Below are 26297 nucleotides of genomic sequence, written 5' to 3' on the forward strand. Positions count from 1 at the left end.
CCCCTTGCTAGCATTCTCACACCCAGAGTCAGGTGGAAGGAGAACGGCGGTGCCTCTGCTGGGCCAAGAGCAGGGTAAAGGGCAGGGGGAAGAATTGGGGCCAGCCATGCACTCATTCTTACATCCTCTCCACCCCTCAACCTCCTTGAGCACATGTCATAATCAAGAGTGGTAGCTCCTGCCATCGGTGGGCATCTTCTAATTGATTCAAGTTATGAATCAACAGGGTAATCTAGAAGTTTTCTGTTGATATGGAAATCTGTCCAACTCAATAGGACTTTGTGGGGCTGGGGATGTGGCTCAAGTGGTAAAGTGCTCGCATGGCATGCACAGGGCGCTGGGTTCCATCCTCAGCACCACATAAAATAAAAATAAAGATGTTGTGTTGAGCTGGGGATGTGGCTCAAGCGGTATCGCGTTCGCCTGGCATGCATGCGGCCCGGGTTCTATCTCAGCACCACATACAAACAAAGATGTTGTGTCCACCAATAACTAAAAAAAAATAAATAAATATTTAAAAAAAAGATGTTGTGTCTGCAGAAAACTGAAAAATAAATATATAAATATATATATTTATATATATTTTTTAATATATTTATTTTATATATTTATTTGTGTCTTCATGGTAGAGATGAAAAACTTAATGGGGAGAAACAAGCAGAGGCCCCTAAGCCCAGGTCCCTAAGCTTTCAACACCCTGTAATTTGTGCTGGATGTGAAAGGACTACAAGCAGAGAGGGATCGAAGGCCCAGGATACTACACTTGTTTTATGGGGAAGTTGGAGGAAGCCATACAGTAATTATGCAACTTTATAAAAATGAAAGTGCACTGGTAGGGGAAGTGACCTTATTTAAAAAAAAAAAAAGAGGGGGCATTTGGGGCCACTTGTCCATATCTATAATAAAACAAAAGAGTTATTCACTTCCCCTTGGCCTCCATGCACTCCTCAGGGTCAGACATGTTCATACCTGACCAGTTGAGATCTGCCATCCCCTCTTAGTAATGAGCTAGATTATCCTTTTTTTTTTTTTCCTGGACCCAGGAGTTGACATTTTGTTATCCTAAGGAGATCACAGGCAAAGAAATGTGTCCAGAGAACATCCATCCTAAATAGTGTTCAAGTTTATCTATGTAGATCTGAACAAAATCAACCATCCATCTGTTAATCTGTTGATATCAAAGCAGGTATAAAAGCCAAGGAGCTCAGGTAAGCAGAGGGGATTATCAGCTTGTGCAATTTGTAAATAGATGAAGATAAACCAGCTGGCCCTGTAGAAGTCACTATTAAAGAGCCTGACATCTGGCAGATGATAACAATCTTTGCAGTTAAGAGTGACTTCCATGGGACTGGGGATGTGGCTCAAGTGGTAGCGGGCTCGCCTAGCGTGCGTGAGGCACTGGGTTCTATTCTCAGCACCATGTAAAAATAAAATAAAGATATTGTATCCACCTAAAACTAAAAATAAATATTAAAAAAAGTCACTTCCATAATTTCTCATTGGACATCTCAATCCTTTATGGTGGTTCCATACATATGGTGAATTTGAGCATGGGTTCATTTGTCTGTAGTAGAGATAATCAGGCCATATATGTTTGATTGAATTTTTAGTTTAAATACTTTTATCTATTGAGGTTGCTTCATATTTCCATATATATAACAGATACTGAGTTTATAATTAAATAGTTAAGTGTTCCCATATTGAGGGACACCTAATAGATGGTATGTCTCTTCTAGTCCAGTCCTGGTTGGCCCAAAGAGCTGACCATAAAGCTAGGCAATTAGTGACAACTCATATTTTTCAGTAGATATTAGGGCAGTGCATTCTTTGGCTAGGGATCCTATGTGAAGCTCAGCCTGCATACAGAGTGTCCATTTACCGTTACTGGATGACTAGAGCCTTCCAAAGAACATTCTCATCTTGGAGGTAAGTGGGCTTTTTCATTGATAGTTTCTTGTCAGGTGGTTTATTTTGCAGATAAGATCTTTATTAAACCAATAGTTTGGGTAAAACAATGGGAAGGACACTTTTTCTGCCTAATGCATGGGCAACTAACTACCTGTTTGTGAAGAAGGTTAAACTCACAGGGGCTGAGTTTAACCCATCATTGGAAGATCCATTTCCTGTCATGATGAGACTTCCTGGAACTTGTCTCATCTGTGGAATTCAGTTCCGAATTGCAGGAGAAATGGCATATCCTGAAAGAAGTCAGGACAAGAAGATGTCAAGTTAAATTGTTTAGATTTGGACTCAGTATTGTTAGCAATTGCCTCTCAGGACAGGAGAGGCAATGGCTCAAGGACCCAGAAAGACCTTCTGCCAGACCCTAATGAGCTATGCAACCAGTCACAGACACTTGAAGGAAATAGAAGGTCTAGAGCAAGGCTGTTTATGCTGCCTGGACTACTGATAAGATAATTTATGATTATGGCCCTCACTCAGGTTGACCATGTCTGATTAGTTGGGGTGGAGGCTGTATGGATAGTCCCAGGTTTGGGGTATACTATGTTCAGTAAGCAGCCAGTTTTGCTGTGGGACCACGTTTTCTATAGTTGATGGTACTACCAAATTTTACGTCATTTGATTATGAAATATCTCTGAGCTGTGGCATAGCTCCCAAGATGGTCACTTGGAAGGCAGAACACTTAGATTTTGTCCTTGTTCAAGGTCATCTGTCATTAGCTATGCTTGAGTGACAAGTGACACAGTGGAGGCTGCATTCTCCGTGCAACCATTGTGTAAATGCCAGCACTTCCACCAATAGTTCACCTTGTGCTATGTTTGCCCTGCCCATTGATGCTGTGTCACTGGAGAATTTAGGATAATAAGAGTGTACTTAGTAGGCTGTGCCAAACTAATTTCTCATCCCCAGGGTGATTTAAAAAAAAAAAAAAGAGCACAAAGATATTACAGCAATATCTTAGACTGCAAACCCGGTACCAGATATGATGGTGTAGCCATCATATGTTTTGTAGAATTGAAGCCAGACAGGCAGATAGACAAGGGTCAGATCCAGAGAATGGAAGAATTGCAATGTTAATTCCTTCTGAGCCTTTCCTCCACCCTTATCAAGATAACCTGTCCCTGCTCCAATCTGTTGCTAAGGTAACCTGTCCCAGGGATTGTCCCTCCCTACAGGAAGTTGTTAGTCATGTCCCTTCCTACCCCTTCCTGCGTGGATCACTCCTCCCAGGGCCCCTCCAACCTACTTGTTTCCCACCTTTTGGCCATCCCACTGAGCATTTCCTGGGCAGGAAGGAGAGATAAGGAGGAAGAGAGCAAGAGAACAAAGGAAGCCTAGGACATATAAAAAGGCAGAACACCTTCACTTCCTGGGATATCAGGATACCAGCTTTGGCCCCCTTCTCCCTCCCAGGAGAAGTCTATGTTACCCCTTTTTAAATAAACCTTGCTTTATATGCTTGCCTCAGCAAGTTTCTCTCATGTTATATTTCAACATGTGAGGGAGCAGGACACATGACCTGCTGGATCACATTCATTCCTTTGCAGAAACATTCATTCACTTTATGATGTCTGTCACTATCAAAATGTAGCTAAAAGTTTGGCCCCTGTCCCCAATGCCAATTTAATAATGAGGACACAGTTTTGAGAAAAAAGAAAAAGAAGGTTTATTGCTTTGCTAGCAAAGGAGAAACACAGGGGACTCCTGTCCCAAAGACTGTGACTCTCCCCATCAAGGGGGTGGGGGTGGGCAGGAGGGAGTAGGGATGGTGTTGTGGCGTTAAAGGAACTGTTCAAGGGTTACATGCCAGGTGTGCTCTGGTGGGGGAGTCGCAGTGTGTCCTGTTGGTGTTAGGATTCACTTATTAATTTGGGAAGTGAATTTGTTAATTCACTTCCTAGATTCTCAGCAGGCATCTGCTTCCTGTAGTGGGTGTGTTCCAGGGCAATTAACTAGGGAAAGAAAAGATAACACTGGCTCCATAAGCTTGTTAGGGAGGGTGAGAGGGGAGAAGAGAGAAAAAAAAAAAAAAAACTTAGAGCAATGAGGGCTTATATTCAGAAGATGAAGGTACCCCTGTTACAAAAACAAAGGTCACCATGTTATTTATGCTTCTGCAATGGACAGTAGAGCTCCCAGAATCCATTGGCCAGACAGGATGTTCAACTTAAAGTTTTGCAGAGCATCTGTGTCAGTTTAATGCTTCACCAGTACTTGTTTTTCTCCCAGGAAGAGGCATTGTTTAAATTTTTATGCTTGGCAAGCTTTATGGGTAAACACTAGCCTTGTCTATGCATCTGACCCCTATATAGAGAGCCACCAATAAGGGTCACGACAAATGTGAGCAGATTCTGTTCAGTGAGCAGATTCTTGTCAAACAGCAGCAAGTACAACCCAGGCAACAAAACCCTCACAAAACCACAGCCTGTATCTCGTGAGTTTAGGAATGTTTGGGACTTCCTCCTGTGTGGGATTGAATTCAGGATCCAGTCCCATACCTAGTTCCCTTTTTTGGGAGGGGAGGGAAACTAGGGATTGAACTCAGGGGCACTCAATCACTGAGCCACATCCCTAGCCCTATTTTGTATTTTATTTAGAGTTGCTTAGCCCCTCACTTTTGCTGAGGCTGGCTTTGAATCCACAATCCTCTGGTCTCAGCTTCCAGAGCTGCTGGGATTACAGACTTGTGCCACTAGGCCCAGCCCATACCTAGTTCTTATTCTTCTGCTGTAATTTGTCCTAGTCTGCATTGTGTCATTTCAGATACAGATCTTTGCTCCAGTAGGGCTGTGGAATCCTGTCCAGGTTTTGCATCAGCTCCATTCAGAGCTCCTCTCCTAGAGTGTAGTCTGCCCTCCATATCTACCTCCATATCTGCAGCTTCTGCATCCTTGGGTTCAGCCAATTGTGAAGGGAAATTATTTGAGGGAAAAAAAAAAAAAAAGACTTGTGTCTGTACAGAGCAATACAGCATGATAACTATTTGTGTAACATTTACACATTGTATTAGGTAGTATAAGTAATCTAGAAATGATTTAAAGAATACTGGAGAGGTGCTTTAGCTATATGTAAATACCACAGCATTTTACATAAGGGACTTGAGCATCTGTGGGCTTGGGGACATTACAGGGGGATCTTGGAACCAATTCCTTACAGATGTAACCAAAAGCTCAGTCCTTGTCCCTAATGCTAATTAATGCCAACTTAATAATGAGGAAACAGTTTTGAGAAAAAGGAAAAAGAAGACTTATTGCTTTGCTAGCAAAGGAGAAACACAGGGGACTCCTGTGACTCTCCCCATCAGGAGGGACAGGGGGGTTTTAAAGGAACTCTTCAAGGGTTACATTCCATGTGTGTTCTGGTTAGGGGGTCCCAACTTGGGAGATATTCACTTCCTAGATCCTTAGAAGGCACTTCCTTCCTGTAGTGGGCATGTTCAAGGGCAGTTAACTAGGGGAAGGAAAGATAACACTGTCTCCCTAATCTTGTTAGGAAGGGGGGAGGAGAAGAGAGAAAAACTATGTTCTTTTAAACAATAGCCTTAGAGGGTTGGGGATATAGCTCAGTTGGTAGAGTGCTTGCCTCTCATGCACAAGGCCCTGGGTTCAATGTAACCAAAAGGTGAAGGTGAAGGGACCACTGTCCACTGTTCCATGAATACTGAGGGGATGCTGTTGTCAGGGTGATACCACCAGTTATCAGTGACAAGTCCTGCTTCCCCACATGTTGAAGTTTGAAGCACGCTGAGGCAAGCATATAAAGCAGAATTATTTAAAAAGGGTAACATAGACTTCTCCCAGGGGGCCATAGCTAGTACCATGGTATCCCAAGAAGCGAGGTGTTCTGCCCTTTTTATATGTCCTAGGCTTCCTTTGTTCTCCTGCTCTCTTCCCCTCATCTTTCGCCTTCCTACTTACGTGACTAGGCCCAGGAATGCTTGGTGGGACGGCCCAAAGGTGAGAAACAGGTGGGCTGAAGGGGGAAGGGCAGGATGGTGCAACCCAGGGCACTTTATCAATCTTATAGCTTCCTATAGGGAGGGGCAAGTCCTGCCATAGGTTACCTTAGCCACAGGTTGGAGCAGGGGCAGGTTCTTGGTAAGAGTGGAGGAAGGGCTCTGAAGGAATTAACATTTCATTCCCTCAGGGGACAGTCTCCAACTGTGGACACACTCAAAATTGGCCTCCTGGATCCAACCTGACTCGATTTACCTATCTATACTGACTGCCTGTCTAATTCTGGCTTCAAGGGGACACAAAATTCTGCCTGGGAGATAACTCTCAAGCTCCAGAAACATTCAAATTGGTAGGAAAACAGGTTTTGTTCAAAGCAAGCTTTGAAGGAAAATGGAAGAAACTTCATTGTTTGCAAAGTTTTATCTCTCAAATCCCTGAATGGAAACAGAGCTTTTAAAGGAGAAAAGGCCAGGAAGTGAAATACACGGAGCTTTAGCTGGCCTGTGGAAGGCCTGAGGCCCTGGGCCATCTCCTCCCAGCTGTTTCTGCACCTCTGGGTGGGGGTTTGCAGGCCTTTAGCTTCCCTCTGAGTCTGTATACCCCAAAGGAATTTTTACAGGTTCAGCCTCTTCCTGGACCCTCCTTATCATTCTCAAAGAAGCCTGGACTTCTGGAGCCAGAATCTGCATCAACCTATTTTTAGAGGTGCTACGCTTTCAAATTCATTCTGTTTCCGTGACTGTATTTCTCTTCCTTACTGTCTTTGAAGGCCACCCCTGAGTAAGACTATCAGTGCAGCCACTATTTTCAGCTTGTACCCATGCATCCAATTGAACCTTCCTTGTCAGGAGTGAAAGCAGGGAAGAGGGGAGAGCTGATGAGAGGATGTGCCGCAGTCTGGCTGGGCACAATTCAGGAGCCACTTGTCAAAAGAAACGAACTTTATTTTTAGAACCACACACGCCAAACAAAACAGCTCCTCAGGAAAAACCTTCAGAGCCCAACTGCCACCACCGGCTTCCCACAAGCCTCTCCACCTCCCCCACTCCTCCTGCTCTTGAGGTTGATTGGCTGGGTCGCGTGGGCGGAGCCAAAAAAGTCCCCCAATGAGCAGCTCCATGGTCTGAAAGGGCGGGGGAAACAGCCTAATGAGCATCACGGCAGAGGAGCCAATCAGTTGGCAGCTGGAAGTTTGCTGGCAGCTGGGAGTTTGCTGGCAGCTGGAAGTTTGCTGGGGCCCCTTCGGCTGTGGCTCTCAACATCTCCCCCTCTCTGTTTAAACAACAAGCATGTGGCTTAGGGACCGTGCCTGCCTTAGGTTGTCCAATAGTACATATGGTTCTTACCCGTTATCGGATGAGCTGACCTCAAGGCGTCAGTCTCCTGTCTTAGGTTGGTACCATCGCAATTGGATCTTACCCATCACTGACTACTGGTCCAGTATACAGCCACACCTGTGGATAGGTCTTTGTATCAGCGGGGGTTGAGGTTCTTTGCCTCACCTCTGTTGGCCCCCAAATTTTAGCTGAACAATCATGACAAGCAGAAGGGAGGAAGATACACCAAGCCAATTGACGGCTCCTTTTGGAAAAATTGTACCACCGATGACATCATCAGCAAAAATACCCCAACACTACCACAAGTCGCTGCACCAACAGATAGTTCACAATGCATTCAGGTGAGTTCACAATGCATACAAGTGATACATAGTCCAGGCAAGTTCTGCAAGCAGTTCAGTGATGGCTATTGCAGAAGCTGTAGATTGGTTTTATTTTTGTCTTCACAGGCACTGGGATGAAGATAGGAATTCTGGCAGTAATGGCTAAAGAAAAAATTATTATAACATTCCAGAAGGCACTAAAAGAAAACAATTTTCTTTCTTTTTTTTTTTAGAAAACAATTTTCTTAACAATGTACCTTATCTTCAACAGAATTATTAAATATAATGAAAAGGAAAGGTGAAAGTAAACAAACAGATCTGTTAACCTCCTTTTTTGTTCATATATTAAAACAATCCTCAACAGCTGTTTACCCAATTTAAATTAAACCATTTAAATCACGTGAAAAAAAATATTTGGATCCATTTTTTCATAAGCGCTCATCATATATGGTATATGGACATACGTACATTCAAACGTATAACACAAAACACAAGTGTGCACACATAATATAATACATACAACTGGCCCCAGCAAACTTCCAGCTGCCAGCAAACTTCCAGCTGCCAGCAAGGATGTGCTACTGAGTTGGTTGCCTCTGAGTGACTGCCCTCCAAGAAGCTGTGTAAAATGTGCCTCCATCCGTCAGTCCCAGGACAGAAGGAGGAACTACATCTGACGACTTCTGGGTCTCATTGGCCAATATTCTCCCACAGGGTATGACCTGCAGGCTGCCGGGTATAGTTCCGTAGACAGTCCACAGGAAGCTCCCAGATGATAGCTGAAAGGGATAACCATACCAGAAGCACAGCTCTCAGGTTACACCAGCATGAAATGGTCATCACCCTTGCAGGGCTGGCACTGCAGTGGTGGCTGAGACCAAGAGGATGGGGAGGAAAAAAAAAAAAGTGTGCATAATGGCAAGTGAAGAAAGCCCCCAAAGATTACATATAGGGTGGTACCCTCATTTAAATATAAACTGTCATAATTATTGCATTGTTTTTGTTTTGCAGCGCTGGCAAACAAATCCAGGCCTGCAAGTGCTCTACCATTGAGCTATATCTCAATTCTAATTATATGAACCCAGGGGCGCTTAACCTCTGAGCCACATCCCCGCTGAGTTGCTCAGGGTCTTACTAAATTGCTGAGGCTGGCTTTGAACTCCGGAGTCTCCTGCCTCCGCCTCCAGAGCCACTGGGATTACAAGCATGCTCCACCATACCCGGCTCTAATTATATGTACATTTAAAGCAACAGATGTTATAACTACAATGAAACTATAAGAAGAGCAAGCCGCTTGTAATTCCAGCTACTTAGAGGCTGAGGCAGGAGGTTGGCCTCAGTAACTTTGAGAAACTGTCTTGGAAAAAAAAAAAAAAAAGGTCTGGGGATGTTGCTGAGTGGTAGAGCGCCCCTTGTGTTCAATATCCAGTACCAGGAGGAGGAGGACAGGATGGGGGTGGGGAGAAAGGAAGGAAAAAAGCAAAAGCAGATATGCTGTGAATGGTGGATTGGGGAGGGGAGAAATGGGGGTGAGGATGGTGAGATGGGGAAGCATATAATTACAGTTAACTGCAGATTATTGTTGTTACTGTAGATTAACTACATTATAACAAACTAATCGGAAGAAGGAGGTCATACATCGACCAATAATCAAAGAGTATAAAAATATCATGACCCGAGGATTGCGATTAATGTTTGCACAATTTGTGTGTAAAACATACAAATTGGTGCTTCTAATCTGAACCCTGGAATCGGAAGAACTTGGCTTTCCAGAGGCGTTTGCTAGACCAAGATCCGGGACGCGGTGCCCCCAGATGGCCGCTAGAGGGCGTGCGCCGCTAGGCGTGGGCGCGTGGCACCGTCTGGGGCTGCCACCTGCGCGGTGGGTTTTTGTTTTTGCAACAGAAGAATTGTGCCCAGCTGGGAGGTGTGGCCGCGCAGTGAATAGGTGCAGCTGTTGGCAGGGGACCCGAGGGCGGGGCTCCCCGGGGAGAGCCTGTGCCCCTTGTTGCCCCCAGGTTTCTGGAGGAAGCAGCTGGCAGTCAGCCGGGCCTCTGTGGGTCTCTGGGCCTCAGCCCCGACTTTTTTCTGCCACACTCCCCCAACTTCCCCTAGAACTGCCAGCACTTTGAAGACAAGGGCTTCATGTCCCACTGCGGCAGGGTCTCAAACTGATGACCCGCTGGCCGCTTCTAGCCCCACCCCCGCCCCAGGTTTTGTTTGGCCTGAAATGTATCTTTAAAACGTTTCTTTTACAACATTTACAAATCAGAAGATATTTAGCCTGAAAATCCATATTTCCATTTCTCCGGGTCATCAGGGCATCTGGCAAGACCGAGCTGTCAGCCTGGCAGCTCTCCCCAGATGTACCCCACCACGTGCACCACGCCCAGCTGAGTGGTCAAATCAGTATTCAGTGTGACAATTATTCTGGCTGTTATCTCTGTTCAGAGCAGAGCCAAGCAGCAACTTTTTTTTCCCCTTTTTTGCACAACTTTATATGGAGTTTTTTGTTTGTTTTTTTTCTGCATATATAGAAAATGACAATAAAACTCTACCAATCCACTATGTCTCAATTTCCTTGCAAGGGCTGGGGCACTTGTTCTCTGGTAGTCTTCATAAGAATGCCCCTCTGGGGTTCTGCACATCTCCATCTACCTGGTGTCAAGTGGTATCCTGGCATCTCCCTACAACTACAGTGGTTTCCGAACTTTAAAAAAAAATTGTTTTTAAGCAGGATAATCCTCTTTTCAATATAAATCATTCCTGAAACTCTGTTATATCAAATAGAAAATTTATAACGTTTACTTATTATAAAGTGTGTCCATAAGAACAGTGAGATCGTTGTGAAAATCCCACAGTGGAGTAAGAGGTAGAACAGCTGTAGCCCGTCTCTGGATTCCTTCCAGTGCTGTTGGCTGTGTGGCCTGGAGGACTCTGGGCTCACCCAGAGAGGAAGCAGCAGGTTTCAGGGGTTGGCCTCACACTCTTGGCCAGGGTCCCCTGAAGCCTGCACGAGGGGAGTCATCCTACGTGGAAGGGGTTCCCAGAGCCAGTGTTCGTTTACTATTGATGACAGGATGGTGTGTGCTCTAAGACGTTAACATATTTCGCACATGCAGTCGGATTTCTGTGAGCCCTTGGAGCAGCTCTGAGAGTTCACAGGAATCAGTACAGAAACCCTCAGAAGAAGGGGAAGTGGTGGTTACTGAGGGGCCCCAAGGACCTGCTGTGTTTCCATGGCCTAGAGGTTTACTTTTCAAGCTAGAAAAAAGGCCTGGGAGCTCTGGGTCTCTCGGCTCCTCCACCTTGGGCCTGTCCGTGGACCTTAGGGCCACTGCTCATGAAGGAAGACAGCTGGCACAGTCTGGGTCGAGTCCTGCTTTGTGTCCCACAGGCTCTAAGTAGGACAGTTCCAGGTCTGGTCCAAGAGACAGCCCAAACTGGGCTCACCCCTGGCTCACCTCCAGTCAGCTCTCTTCTTGGGCCTTTCTGCCACACTGCAGTGCATCAGGGTAGGTGGTTCCCTCACAAGACCCTCTAAGATAGGGGCCACATCGCTCCATAGAGAGCATCACAGCCCCGTGTTCCCAGCGCCGGCCTTGGCAGCAGTCTTTCTGTCCATCTTTCAGGTGGTGAGAAAATAGCTGTGGCAGAGGCTTGCCAGTAATGGCACCGCCCTCCACCTCCCATCCCTTTCTTCCAAGGACCAGGCCAGGCTCAGGGAGGCTCTGCTGGCCAGAAGAGGCTGCTTGTGGTGAGGAATGTGGGCAGACAGGTTGTGGCTTCATGTCTCAGTGTCTCTTGTTGCCACAGGGGCCAACACCCTTTCTTGGGACCTCAGGTCGCCATGATAGGCCAGGGAGGGCTCTCGGTCTTTGGGGATAGCTGGCCTCAGACCCCCTACCCCTCTTCCATGGGCCCAACCCTCCCTCTCACATCCTCACAAGGATCTGCCTGAGAGCTGGGTATAGAGTTTGTATTCCACAGGGCACTGCCCCCAGAGGGTGCAGCTCCAAGAGGGCCTGGTTTACAGATGACAAATGCACCAAGAAGGTCCTATATCACTTTTTTAAGAAACCATGGGCTGGGTGCAGTGGAGCACACCTGTAATCCCATCAGCTTGGGATGCTGAGGCAGGCAGGTCACAAGTTTGAAGACAGCCTTGGCAATTTAGCAAGACCCTGTCTTAAAATAAAAAACAAAAAGGACTGCAGATATAGCTCAGTAATAAAGTGCCCCTGGACTTAATCCCCAGTACCCTAAATAAATAAATAGGGTTGGCAATGTAGGTCAGTGTTAGAATGCTTCTGGGTTTAATCCCCAAAACTGGAAAAGAAAAGAAAAGAAAGAAAGACACAATTAAGCACATGTGACATAAATTTGCCATCTTAACCACTTTGGGGTATACAGTTCAGTGTCCTGAATACATTCACACTGTTGTGCAGACATTGCCATTACCCATCTCGGGGACTCCTAGATCTTCCCAAATTGAAATGGTACCCAGAAGACACTAACTCCCTGTTCCTACTTCCCATAGCTCCTGGTCACTACCCTTTCTTTTTGTTTGTCTGGCTTATTTCAGTTACCATAATAGAGCACACCAGTTTCCTTTTGAAGACTGACTGTATGGTTTTTTTTTTTTTTTTCCCAGTACCAGGGATTGAACCCAGGGGTGCTTAACCACTGAGCTTCATACCAGCCCTTTTTAATTTTTATTTTGAGATAGGGTCCCACTAGGTTGTTTACAGCCTCGATAAGTTGCCGAGGCTGGCTTCTAACCCATGATCCTCTTGCCTCAGCCTCCCGAGCCGGTGCTCTGCCATGCCTGGCTCCCTGTGTGGCTTTTGAGTATGGCTTTATGTCTTGTGTGAACAGCACTGGCTTCCACATTAATGTCGTTCATCTTCTGCTTCCTTTACTCTTCAAACCTTCAGTGGGGTACACAAACTCAGTGGCCCCAGGTTGCATCAAGCAGCTCCTTGGCAGCTGGAGCACAGCTGCCCTCTTGCCCATGCACTCTTTCTGGTTCACAAAGCTCTGTGACATGTGGCCTCTCACGTGAGGTGGGTGGAGCTGGTTAGAGTCTCACCTGTCTCCTGGGGCTGGGTGCAGTTGTGCGATTTGCCCTGGGACAGGGCTCCTTGCTCAGCCTGCACAGCAGGCTCCCAGCATCACGGACAGTGCTGCTCCTCACAAACTTCACCCTGTCTTTGCATCCTTACAAGGAACACTGGGGTTCAGAAATGCCAAGGCAAGAAGCAGTAGAGTCACCCTTAAAAGAAGTCTTTTTCCTAACATAGCCTTGGATCCAGTAAGCAGAAGTAGATTTTACTTCAGACAACTGCCAACTGACACCACTTTATCTCTCCCTCCACCAGATCTGCCCCAGCCCAGGGCAGCTGGTTCCAACAGTGCTTCAAAAAGGTTGAAGCAGGGCATAGCAGCAGGGACCCAGCTACAATGCAGATGATGATCCTGCTTTGGTGGGCCTCTGTGGGACCTCGAGCCTGGGGCCTGCATTTCTAATCTGCTCTAATTATCAGCAGATAGACCACTCTGTGGACAGGGCTGAGAAGATACCTGGCTCCCAGTGCAGAACCATTAGATCTCAATTTCTTGGAGGGAGGCATGTCGGCACTTTCAAGTCATGGGGCACAGTGACGAGTCAACATTTGGGTCCAGGGGCTGCATCTCCATGGGACAGCTGAATGTCACTGCCCCGTTGGCTTAGACATCCAGACCCTGGGGTGTGGTCCAGGGACAGTGAGTCACGGCTGGGTTGGCTTCTCCCTACTGTCAACAGCGTCCTCAACTGCCAACTAAGAGCCAGATCCGTATGGAGATTGCCAAGATATCAAGAACTCTAAGGCACTGGCTCTGCTTCTAGAATATTCCTGAGTGGCTGGGGAGCTACCAGGGCTCAAAGAACCCGAGGGCAGAATGTCTGAAAATCCCTCCTATCTGCTAAGTGAAAGCCAACATTCCTTCACTGGGCTAGGAGGGAGTCAGTAGGCTTTGGGTAGGAGATGATCACAGGACATGTCCAGAGCCTACCTCCATCACTACCGGCTTTTTTCACCCCCATCCCCACTGCCAGTATCTCCACGTGCTGAGAATGTGTTGACTTTCTTTGACTCCTGCAAGGGTTTCATTGCTTCCCTCTGTCCACCATGTATTCCAGAGTCCTGCTGAAAATGCTCTTGGCCCCTCGCCCTGACTTTAAGAGTTTAAGGTCCAGAAAAGTAAAAGTCAAGATGTTTTCCTCTCTCCTCCCTGCACCCCTCCAGTCATTTCTGCAATATCAACCTGCTCAGTTTCCTGCCACTCTGGTACCTCTTTGGGGATCAGCATTAGAAAGATCACTGTCACATGAGCACACTGCTATGTTGCTGAATTCCCAGAGGGTCACAGGGCAGGTGGCATAGGCTTATTCTCTCCATTATACCAACATGGAACTAAGGCTCAGAGAGACTGTCTATTCACTGTCACGGGGCTAGTGAATGGCAGAGGGGACACAATCAGATCGGACTCCGATCTGTTTTTCTCTCCCTTTACTGTTTGCTTAGACATTTATTCCTTGGTGCTTGTAGTGTGGCCACCTTTCAAAGAGTTTATCAGTTTATTGGGGGGGGGGGCCATGGAAGCCTGAGTTTCCACAAAGGCCCCATGACCTAAAACCCACCGCTCCTGCCCCTCCCACCAACACTTGGAGCAGTTTCTTCTCAGCCAAGTCAGGGCCAAATGCACTCACTGCTCTCCTGGTCTGTGGAGATCTCATCCATCTCTGAGCTTCTCTTTGTGTCTAAGCAGACTCTGGCTCTTGCTGTTTCCCATTCTGACCATCCCTCACCTTCCTCAGTCTCCCTAAGAGGATACCCACATGGTCAAACCTGGGTCCTTATTTCTCGGGGAGGCCTGCATTGTCACAACACAGGCAGGAGCTTCTAGGCCCCCTGCCCCACCTGGACAGCCAAGTCATCTCCATCCTATTGCTCTCGAGGAGCTGACCAAGTCAGGGCCGTGAGCTATGACCCTGTCCCAGCCCACCTGAGCCATGGGATGCCCTCTCATGAGCAGCACTGGGCCTGGACATAGTGGGAGCTGTTTCCCTTGAGAATCCCAGACAGATCTCAGTGTTCCCAGCTGACCAGCACCGATGAGAGCAGCCCCAGGAGCTGCCTCTGCTTCATCAATACTTTGCACAGGACAGGATGGGGCCCAGGAGGGAGCCAGGCAGAGCTGGAGTGTGAGCCTAGCTCCCTGCTGACTTGCCCTGTGCCATGGGAGAGGAGCACCACTTTCCTCATTTCTAAAAAGTGGGTGCTATCGTAATCTCTCGCCTGCGTCCTGCATGGGTGGTAGAAATGGGGTTCCTTTCAGTGGAATGGGCTGGTTGAGAATAAAAGCTTGGAAAAAAAAAAACGCACAGAACACAGGAAGTAGTTTCAAAAACCAGGGCAGGATAGGCAAGCCGATCAGATGGATGGAGCTTCTAGACTCTGGCAAAATGGAGCCCACACCTGCTTTATTTATATCAGGAAACATCAAAGGCCTTCCATAGAATGTTCTTCACCAAAAAAGGTTACAGTTGGGCTGTCCAGTTCCCAGCAGGGAGCTACTATGAGGTATCTTCCTAGCAGAGCAGAGATAAAGGTCATGTGCAATCTATTACCGAGAGAGAGCTGTGGATAGTTCCCACTGCCAAACCTAAATCTCCCTGGCTACCACCGAGAGAAGACCCTCAAGTAATTCACGGATGGCTTCCTGCAGTAACCTGCCCAGCAGTACTGTAATCGCTCTTCACGGTGGCTACACATGTTCTCTCCTTGCCCATAGCACCATTCAACAACTCCCTGGTCCTCTTTCTAGCCAATCAAGCAGCCCAAGCCCAGGGAAGTGGCAAGTTCAGGATAAGTGTCAAGTGTAAACTGGACCCTTAGCTTCCTCCAAAACCCCTTCCAAAATGAGCAGGTGCATATCACAGAGAAGGATGCAAATATAAATTTAGAACTGCATATACTTACCTAAAACCCAACTTTACTGCCATTGCCCTACCCCCCCCCCAAAAAAAAAAAAAAACAGTAGAAAATAGAAAAAAGATTCTCCTTTTTTTTATGAGAATTTGAGTATATACACAGCACTGGGTTTAGGGTCATGTGTCAGACATAAACTCAAAGGCAAAGGCCTAGCTTTACAGGCTTCTTCTAGTTCAATAAGAAAGTCTTCTGCACTTGGCTAATATTTTATTTAAACACACACAAACACACACACACACACACACACACACAACCGTAACAAAGGCAGAGAGAGGGGAGGGAGGGAGACAACAGGCTGACCACCTAGTGTTTGTGTAGGCATGTCACCTTAAGAAGGAGGGCATCTTCAAGATCAGATTGACAGGCTAGATAAATTAGGAGGTGGCTTTATTTTTGTGAGGATCGAGGCATCTTCGCTCCCCCGAGGAAAGTGAAGGAGAAGCAGACCTGGGAGCCCACCGTCGTGTTCAGTACCTGAGGTGCTGCTAAAAGCAGGCAGGAGAGACAGACTGCCCTTGGAGCTGCTTCCTTTCCCAGAAGGGGAGGAAAATTCTCCAGGGAAGACTGGAGACAGAGGTTCTGGCCAGCCCAGGAGCTGAGACCTGGTGTCTTGGGGAAGCTGGAGGCCAGGGGGGCCTGCCTGGTGCCTATCAGCCTGCTTGCGACTTTGGCATAGGAACAGTCCAGAAGCCGTGCCTGGGGTCACTGGTCCTCCTGTCTGCCAGGCCCATGTCCTGCAGATCCTTTTGAGGCACCCAGAGGCTGAAGCCTTGTCAAACAGCTGCATCTTGGGAAGGAAATGGCAAAGTTAGATCAGTTTGAGGGGGACAGAACTGACCCAAGGGCTTCAACCAGAAGCCACAGCTTGACTCCCCAAGTTTTTCTCTGTGCAATTCTTTTTTCCACCCAGCACCAACTTTCATTGGGATTATTTTATTCTTTTTAAATACGTTTTTTTAGAGACAAAAAAAAAATTAAATAGTATGGAGGGGCTCTTATTCCTACATCTCTCAATCCTATTCCCTAGAGGTAGTAACCCCTTCGACTCCATTAACAATTTCTTTCAGCAATTCTTCCATGAGCTTTTTTTTTTTTTTTTTTTTTTGTGCATGCTGGTCTTGAGCTCCCAGCCTCAAACAATCCTCCTGCCTCAGCCTCCTGAGTAGCAGGGCCTACAAGTGCATACCACGATAGCTGTCTCTCCCTGATTTTCAATAATGTATTTATACAAATATTTATAGATTTATTGTTTTAAGGCATCACTTTTCTTATTTATTTTTTATTTACCACATTCGCCAATGTGTTTTTTATTTCTTATTTTTTTAAATTCCCCATTCGTTTTTTTTCCCAAACAGCTGTCCTGGGATGTAATTCACATGCTACACAGTTCATCCGTCTAAAGTGAACTATTTCAATAATGTTTTTCAGACTATTCACCAAATTGTGCAACCTCCTCTACAGTTTTAGAGCATCTCCATGGCCTCAGATAGAAACCCCAAGCCATGAGCAGTCACTCTCAAACGCCCCTCCCCTGCATTCCCAGGCACCGACTGGCCTACTCTGCATCTCTGGATTTGCCTGTTCTGGGCAGCTCTGCATGAGCCCTGCACTGCGTGGGCTTCCATGCCTGGCTCTTTTCCCTGGGCGTCCTGTGAACTTCCTGCCAGTGAAGGCTGGAGCAGGTTGAGCTCTGCCGTGGCCCCCTTTCTGTAAGGTGCAGGCTTTGATACTTCTAATGTGATTTTTGAAGACGAAAGAAAAAGAATAAAGAAAGGAAGGGATGGCTCAAAGAAAGAAGTGTATTAACCAAAAGTTGGTTCAGGTTTATAGTCATCTGTTACTGAGAACTTATTCTAAAGATAAAAAAACATTAGGGCTGGATGCGGTGGTGCACGCCTGTAATCCCAGTGGCTCAGGAGGCTGAGGCAGGAGGATGGCAAGTTCAAAGCCAGTTTCAGCAACTTAGTGAGGCCCTAAGCAACTCAGCGAGACCCTGTCTCAAAATAAAAAAATGAAAAAGGGCAGGATGTAGCTCAGTGATTGAGAGCCCCTGGATGCAATGTGGTGCTAAGGATCGAACCCAGTGCCTTCCACTCTACCACTGAGCTATAATCCCAGCCCGACAGATAATTTTTATTAAAAAAAATTCTCACTCAGTGTGGTGGTGCACACCTGTAAACCCAGCTCCTTGAGAGGCTAAGGCAGCTTAGCAAGACCCTGTCTCAAAATAAAAAATAAAAAGGGCTGGGGATGTAGCTTGGTGGTATAGCACCCTTGGGTTCAAACAGGAGTACCAAAACAAAAACAAAAACACTTTCATTTGTACTTTTTTTTTTTTAATATATATATATTTTAGTTACGCATGGACTCAATGCCTTTATTTGTTTTCATGAGGTGCTAGGATTGATTGGATCCAGTGCCTCCCACTTGCAAGGCAAGTGCTTTATTTCTGCCATTAGGAAACTTATTTTTAAGAAAATGCTTGCCATCAGAAGCTGAAATGTCAGGGCGCCCCTGGGTGTATGGAGATGGGAATGACAGCAGGGTCTCATGGGTTCCCTCTTTCTTTCTGCCAGGCCCTGAGCTCTGATACCACTTCTGAGCTGACAAGGGTCATGCATGGCCTCCTCAGCACAGGGGCATTCCCGACCGCCAAAGCCAAAGACAAGCTGTCCTGTTCCTGAGCGGGGGTCTTTCGGAGACCTCTGCATACAGATAATGGGAGCTCACCTGTTGACTGGGTCACACACGAGATCTTGTAGGACAGCCACACGCTTGCCAAGCACAGAAAGGTAGCCACGAATCCAAAGATCTGCAAAGGAGAGAGAGGAGGTTCATAGGCCACAGGCCCATCCCTTGGGCATTCCTGTTTCTTATCTTCCTGCTTGTTCCCCGAACTGTCCACCACTGAAAGGAAGCTTGGGTTATCATCTGACCTGACCACTTCAGATACAGAGATGAAGCCTGGAAGGGCCAGTCCCTGGCTTTAGTCCTCCTGGGTTCAGCCCCAGTCAGGCCTGACAGCCAGGCCTCTGGGTCTCCACTCTTGGCCCTAAGCAACTCCAGTTCCCAGGCTGGCATTCATATATGTACAACCAAGTTGGGGGTCAACCACTGGACTTTGATTACTCTGGACTAATAAAGAAGAAAAAAGTGGAAATTTAATTATTTAAATGTATTATTAATAATTAAATTATTTAAATTTAATTTGGGTTTTACGATTTTTAATGTTCAAATGGATTTGATTGATGTGTTGGCATCGTTTGCCTTTCATTCATACTAGCTTTCTGCTCTGTTGTGGCTTTATTGCTGTGTGTGAGCCAGAAGCTGAGGCCTGTGGACCTGGTTTCATGTGTGCACATATTTAGATAACATTAGATTAAAATAGCTTACGGCAGTGCTCTGTTCTTCTCAGGGCCCAGCCAGTGCTCAGGTGTGAGCAGGGCTGACCTAGGCCCAAGCTCCTCATTTGCAGGGGAGGAACAGGGTGACCGGACAGGAAGAGGACCTTGAAAAGGGCTCATGGAATGGTCTAGAGGGTGCAGGCCCCGCCCTGGTGTCTTGGACACCACGAGGTCTGCAGTCATGTTCCTGGCTTGTGACCAACCTTGGCAGCTGCGGCAGCTGAAATCCACTGAGCACTAACTATGCAGCTGCTTGGATTTAAGCTCTTAAGCTGAGCAGATTCCTTGCACCTCACAATTCTTCGAGGTGGAGGGTGGTATCACATCTCTCATCATTTCACAGCTAAACAAATGGAAGAACGGGTGAGTCAAGGGTTTGCCTAAGGTTTTGCAGAGCAGCCAGAGTCAGGACAGGGTCTGAGACTTGAGGTCTGACCCTAGAACCCACGCTCTGCCAGTCGGTGGTCTGGGTGTTCTCAGATGCATATTGAGGCCTCGGGGATGCCATGCTACCACTAGTTCACTACTGAGGTCACCGGCTGATGTCCCACAGGTACTGTCCACGAGCAGCCAGATGAAAAGTAGGCTTTTCAACAAGGTTTGCTTTTCTTTTCCGGACAGCTGCTGGTTGACATAAACAGCTGCCCCCATCAGCCCACTCCCACTTGCACCCCCAGTGCCTTTTCCTTGGCTCCCTTTGTACCAATTGTCTGCACCACATAATTAGCTTATTAGAGCCTGTCCTGGCCTCTCATTGTCTGTTCTGCACAATTAGCACATTATATAGCATCCCGGTCCCCAACTGTCTGCACTGCATAATTGAACAGTTTATTATTATGTCACTACAGAATGCTATTCTAGACGACAATGCCTTGTTTGCTAATTGTTTCATGGGCCCTGTCCTCATCTCTGAAGCTTGATGACCATTTTCTCCTAAGGAGGGACCATATTTTTTACATTTTTTTCTGGTTTCTCCATGATCCAGTTTTGGTCTTAGGTACAAAGCCAGTGTATGATAAGTATTAGCTCTTGGGACTCCTGAGCTAATGTGGTTCTTTGTGATCTGCTTATAAAGCCCAGCAGGACTGACCCTGGGTGCACCCTGGAGCACAGAGTGCCTCTCCCACCAGCTTGCACTTGTCGGGCAAATGCTGACCTGCAAGGGATGCTGCTCCTCTCCTCAGAGACAGCACAGAAAGGGGCCTGTGGAGGTGTATTAGGGGGCATAGGTGTTTAGGATCTTGGCCACCATATGCAGTGATGTTGGGTCCCTGTGCTGACCTTCAGAGGAGACCCTCCCTCTCTAGAGTAATTCCAGGAACAAACCCAGCCCCAGGCCAGACTCCAGAGAACCTGGTGATGTGTATAAGTGAAACTCACACACAGAACTTATCTTAGAACTCATTTTAAAAAATTTGCCTTCTTTTTTAAAAAAACAAAAAAAAAATGGTGGACACAATATCTTAATTTTATTTTTACGTGGTGCCGAGGATGGAACCCAGTGCCTCATGCATGCCAGGCAAGCGCACTACCACTTGAGCCACATCCCCAGCCCCTAACAAATTTGCCTTCTTGCTGAGGGTGGTGGCGCATGCCTGTAATCCCAGCAGTTAGGGAGGCTGAGACAGGAGGATCAAAAGTTCAAAGCCAGCTTCAGCAACTTAGTGAGGCTCTAAACAACTTAGTGAGACCCTATCTCTAAATAAAATATTTTAAAAAGGGGCTGGGGATGTGGCTCAGTAGTTAAGCACTCCGGGGTTCAATCCCCAGTACCCCCCTCCCCTCCCCGAAAAAATTACCTTTTTCATTAGGGAAGCAAATCTGGTGATTTTTTTTTTTTTTTTGGTAGTGCTGGGGATTGAACTCAGGGCCTTAAGCATGCAAGGCCAGCACTCTACCAAACTGAGCTATATCCCCAGCCCTAGGAAAGCAAATCTATACTGGCCCATAAGCCACTGAACTATAAAGTTAGTGAAATCATAAGTCAGATGACAGAAATCTATGAATCTTAAAAAAAAATCATACCTCCCTATGTATATATCTTCCACTGCACTATAGTTTTTTTTTTTTTTTTACATTTCCAGCTACTTCTACTTAAGGGTATCAGGTGGATCAATTTTTGACTCCAAAAGGTACAGGAGTATTATTTCCTGGCCTGAACAGTGTTAAAAATATAAAATGGCAAAGTTAAGACTCAAGGCAGATATCACTGATGGATCATAGTACTCTTCCTCCTGGATCCAAAAAAGGCCACCAAATCTTTCTCTGCACAGGCAGCCAAAGCAAATGTTCAGAGTGGGCTTGTGAATTAAAACCCTGCCCCTCCATTTAAGTAGTGGCTGTGAGAAAGAGGCCAGGACTACTGGGGCCATTAGAATTTGCTAACAGCCCTGACAGTCCACTGTCGAGGATCATGTGCTGTGAGTCCAAGTGTCAGGCTCTTTGGAGACAGCTGCTGGCTGGCTGGAGGCAGTTATCAAGCCTATGAAGTTGGGTCCTAGGAAACCAAGCCCTTCTCTGCCCCCGTCGGGAAGAAAGGAGCAACTAAGCTATGACTTCATTCCTAAAGGTTCCAAGAGCATCCTCACCGCTCCGGCTACCAGTCCGCTCTGGCTGTAACTCTTGGAGGCTGCCACGATGGAGGCGATGAGGAGGAGCAGGGTACCGATGACATAGTGCAGAAGTTCCTGGGGGTGAAACAGAGGCAAACAGGTGGGTGATGTGCGCCACTCCTGGTCCCTGGGGAGCAGCTGGGCCTCAGAAGAGATGACAAGAAGAAGAGAGAGCCATGCTCCCTCTATTCGCTTGCCCTGGCAGGAGGAGTAGCATAGCATGCCAGCAGCCAGAGGGAGGCTGGCCAGGAAGAGGCCAAGTACCAGAGCAACGATGCCCGGCAGGCAGGAGGGGAACAAGACAAAGGAAGGAAGCTTCTCCAGAAAGCAGAGGTATGCACTGAGGATGGTTCCACTCCCGGGGTCCTTTCGCAGACAGTACCTTGACCTCTGGCTCAGGCTATTAAAAAGCAAAATGAGTAATCCTGCAACTCTCAGGCTTCAGAGTCTAAACAAAACTCCAGCTCTGAGAAGCAAAGCCCCTTAAAGAGACTTGAACCTTTCTCTTCTGCTTTGGAGACATTCTGGGCTAACAATGTGCTGACTTTGTGTGGCTGACCACAGCACCTTCCCACTCTGGACACTTCCAGGTGTGGACTTGAGGGGTGCTTGTTCCTGGGGATCTCTCAGACTCTGAGTCAAAGCCCAGCATGAGGTCGGCAGCTCTTCTGTGAAGTGTCTGTGGGGGTGTAGTGGCCGCTGGCTTTCTCCCAAGTCCTGCTGGTCTCTCCAGTGTCCCTGGCTGAGCTCTACCAGAGGGGTCTACTAGCGGGTCTGACTCCACCTTCCCTTCTTGCCTCAGCCCAGGAGGGTCCATTTCTGTTTAAATCAGCACCTTTGCAGGCCCTGGCAGGGGCTGGACCTCTGTCATTCGTCAGCATAGGATGAATGACACCTCACCCTTCCTTCTTCCTGAGATCCAACACCAGATCAGAGGAGAACTTAAGCATGGGGCCATTTACAGTACTCCTCGAAATCCAGAGTGCCTCCACATTCAGTTCTCTTCGATGAAAATTTAGAAATTATTCCTCAATGGAATTCTGCCCATCAGGGTGACAGTTATTAAATTTTGGAAAACCTTTTCCCCTAATCCACTTTCAAGCTGCAGATCCTCTCAAAACTGTGTAAAATCAAAGACCTGGGTTTCTCCTTAGTGGAGATCCTCCTTAGGAGGATCACAAGGGAGACCACAGAGAATCTACCTAAGAGCAGATGAACAACTGGAAGTTCCCCACCTCCAGGGTTCTCACCCACAGAGGAAGAGGAAGATGGCAAGGGACAGAGAAAACGGACTGGAGAGAATCCTAAGCGCAAGGGACCTAAAGAGTACTCAGCCAAAAAAGTGTGGTTGAGCCTGTCCTTTGAACATTCCCCTCTCAGCCTTCCTTTGTTCCTGTCCTCTTGCATTTCTTCTCTGCTTTGCTTGTTCACTGTCAGCATCCAGATGCCCAGATAAGCTTGTTCTCAAAAGAAGCGAAAGGGTGTCATCACTTGAAAGGGGCTTTATAACATATGAGCACAAAGGACTTTCTCTCAAAATAACAGAGTGGATAATCAAGAGGCAGAGGCTGTCAGACTGGATTTTTTTTAAAAAAAGCATGATCTGATACCCTTTCATGATAAAAACACTTAACAAAGTAGAACTAAAAGGGAACTTCCTCAATCTGATAAAGGGCATCTATAAAAACTCACACCTAACATTACATTTAATGATGAAAGATGAAGTGCTTCCCTCCTCAGACCAGGGAAAAGAGAACGGATGTCTGTTTTTTGCCGCTTCTATCTGACAGTTAACTAATTTGTTCGACTAATTTCTTACAATAAGGCAAGACCATGCAGTAAAAGGCAACGAGTTAGACAGCAAGCAGTGAAACCGTCTCTATTTGTAGAGGGCATGATCTTGTATAAAGAAAGTCCTAAGGAATCCACTAGAAACCCATTAGAACTAATAAAGGAGTTCAGTAAGGTTCAGGTTACAAATCAACAGACAAAAAATTATTTATATACTTGTAATGAACAATTTAAAAATGAAAGTAAGAAAAAAAAAGTACATTTGAAATAGCATCAAAAAGAATAAAATACTCTGAAAACTACAAAACAGTGTTGAAAGAAATGAAGGAAGATCTAAATAAATGAAAAGATCATCCATGTTCTTGGATCCTAAAATTTAGTATTGTTAGGATGGTTGTACTCCCCAAATTGATCTACAGATTCAATGCAATCCCTGTTAGAGTCTCAGCTGATCTCTCTGTAGAAATTGAAAAGCTGATTGTAAAGTTCATATGGAATTGCAATGATCCAAAATAATCCTGGAAAAGAAGAAACTGGGAACACTACATTTTCTAATTTCACAACTTACTACAAAGCTGCAATAATCAAGATGGTGTAATCATGACATAAAGATAGACAGACAGACCAACAGAATAGAACTGAGAGTTCAGAAATAAATCCATGTATTTATGGTCAACTGATTTTCAACAAAGGTGCCAAGGCCATTTAATGGGAAAAGAACAATCTTTCTGCCACATAGTTCTGGGAAACTGGATATCTACGGGCAAAATGATGAAGTTGAACATTTACCTCTTGCTAAATGCAAAAATTAACCTAGGGCTGGGGATGTGGCTCAGCAGTACAGTGCTTGCCTAGTGTATGTGAGCCCTGGTTTCAATTTCAAGTACCACACACACACACTCACACAGACACCAAGCCAAACCAAACTAAAAAAACCCACTCAAAGTGTAAAAACTAAAACTATAAAAACTTAGAAGAAAACATAGAGGCAAATCTTCATGATCTTGGATTTAGTAACAGTTTCTTTAATATGGTACCAAAACATGAGAAAAAAAAAAGACAAATTAGACTAACCAAATTTAAAAACTTGTTCTTTAAAGGACACCAACCAGTGAGTTAAAAAACAAGCAACAGGATGGGAGGAAATATTTGCAAATCATATATGTATAATAAGGGACTTTTCTCTAGAAATAGAAAAAATTCAACTCAATAATAAAAAGATAAATAATTAGAAAAAGATTTGAACAGACATTTATTTTAAAAAATACAAACAATCAACAATCATGAAAAGATTGCTGACTTTGTTAGTCATCAGAGAAATGCAAATCAAGACTACATGAGGGCTGGGGATATAGCTCAATTGGTAGAGTGTTTGCCTTGCATGCACAAGGCCCTGAGTTCAATCCCCAGCACCACAGGGGGGGAAAAAAAAAAGACTACATGAGGTATCACTTCATACCCATTAAAATGGCTAGAAGCAGAAAATCACAAAAGTTGGCATCAGCAAGGAGAAATCGCCACACTCACACACAGCTAACAGGAACATCCAGCACTACAGCCCCTTTGGCAGAGTATGGCAGTTTGCCAAACTGCCCGACTATTAGCAGCATGACTCCTAATAACCAAATGGTGAATCTGACCCAATGTCCACCAATGATGAATGAAAAACAAGATGGTGTATCTATATGGTGGAAAAAGAGTTGGTTATAAAGAGGAATGAAGTCCTGATAATACTACAGTGTGGATGGACCCGGAAAATATTCTGCCAAGTGAAAGCAGCCAGTCACATACATTATTCCATGCAAGAGAAACATCCAGAATAGGAAAATTGTACAGAGAGAAAGATTAGGGCTGGAGGAACTGAGAGGTAAGGAGGTGGTAGCTAAAAGGGAAGGAATTTCTTTTTGAGATAAAATGTTCTAAAATTGACCGTGGTGATGGGTTGCACAACTCTGGAAATATACCCAAGAGCTACAGACTTCTTGTAGCTGGAAAGTGAGTTCTAGAAACCACTAGGACATCAGAGATGTCCACCAAATGGTTGGAAAATCAGGGCTGAAGCAGCAAAGGATGATTCAAGAGGTGGACTAGGAGATGCAAGGGACTCTCTTGGGTCCCAACGTCCTGGCTGATACCTTGTCTGGTACATGCTGAGGACAGTGCTAGCTCTTACCGACAGGGGCCAGCTGATGCAGGTGAGCACACGGTAGAAGCGGAAGAGGTGGACCAGGTAAAAGGCCAGGATCATGATCAAGTCACAAATGGTGACGACTTCAAAGTAGCTGAAGGCACTGTAGTCGATCCACACGGAGCTCCGCACACAGATGAAGGCGATCAGCAGAGTGACCTGAGACATAAACACAGCAAGTTGACATCAGAGAAATGCCTGCCCAAGACGGGCACCTGGGGAACAAACAGCAGAACAGCCACCCAAGGCTCCCCTGACAGCCAGAATTGACAGGCTGTTCCAATTCAGGTTATTTCCACACAAATTGGCGGGAAGGTCAGAAAAGTGCCCTTTCATGTAGTACAATCTTTTAAAAACACATGCTGGTTGTGAGCAAGGACGGCTGCTGCGACAGACTTTGGCTCTCTGAAGTTTGTTATATTGTGCTGGCAGGATGCCTTCTTTTCAGAAAGAGGAATATAGGAAAATAACAAAGCAGAATTGTTCCATTCATTTGCTGGACCTTCTCAGAGCAAAGACTAGAGTGATGTTAGACCTAGGGTTACATGTTGGGTTGAGCTGTACCAAGCTGCCCACATTTGATTGTTTCAGACCGACAAAGATGGTGACTCACACCTTATGACGTACCGGCAGGCACTAAGGGACCATTTACTAATGTGTGACAAACGTGATTGCATTGAGGCT

At 46.1% G+C, this 26297-nt stretch overlaps 1 protein-coding gene across 2 annotated transcripts; it reads right to left on the reverse strand.

The window, feature by feature from the left end:
* Positions 1-16014: 16014 nt before the first annotated feature.
* On the reverse strand, positions 16015-25810 carry Cmtm7 (CKLF like MARVEL transmembrane domain containing 7). 2 transcript variants are annotated; one of them, XM_048794710.1, is made up of 4 exons: positions 25599-25810; positions 21611-21709; positions 18349-18430; positions 16015-16399 (listed from the first exon to the last, which is right to left on the reverse strand). In XM_048794710.1, exons 1-4 carry the CDS (start codon positions 25779-25781, stop codon positions 16392-16394), a joined length of 372 nt encoding a protein of 123 aa, XP_048650667.1. In that variant the 5' UTR covers positions 25782-25810; the 3' UTR covers positions 16015-16391. The 2 variants fall into 2 exon arrangements, with proteins under 2 accessions (XP_048650667.1, XP_015345030.1); XM_015489544.2 differs by having other exon boundaries at positions 16015-16405; positions 25599-25807.
* Between the last annotated feature and the right edge of the window lie 487 nt (positions 25811-26297).

This window comes from Marmota marmota, unplaced genomic scaffold (assembly GCF_001458135.2).
Source record: "Marmota marmota marmota unplaced genomic scaffold, marMar, whole genome shotgun sequence".
Classification (NCBI taxonomy): Eukaryota; Metazoa; Chordata; class Mammalia; order Rodentia; family Sciuridae; genus Marmota; species Marmota marmota.

What these genes read in the sequence shown, in the direction of transcription:
- Cmtm7 (XM_015489544.2), bottom strand. Translation starts at nt 25,781, where the DNA reads ATGTCTCAGGTCACTCTGCTGATCGCCTTCATCTGTGTGCGGAGCTCC. An exon ending in GCATCAGCTGGCCCCTGTCG is followed by an intron (nt 21,710 to 25,598) that starts GTAAGAGCTAGC and finishes TTTCACCCCCAG; the next exon opens with GAACTTCTGCACTATGTCAT. An exon ending in GCGGACTGGTAGCCGGAGCG is followed by an intron (nt 18,431 to 21,610) that starts GTGAGGATGCTC and finishes TCTCCTTTGCAG; the next exon opens with ATCTTTGGATTCGTGGCTAC.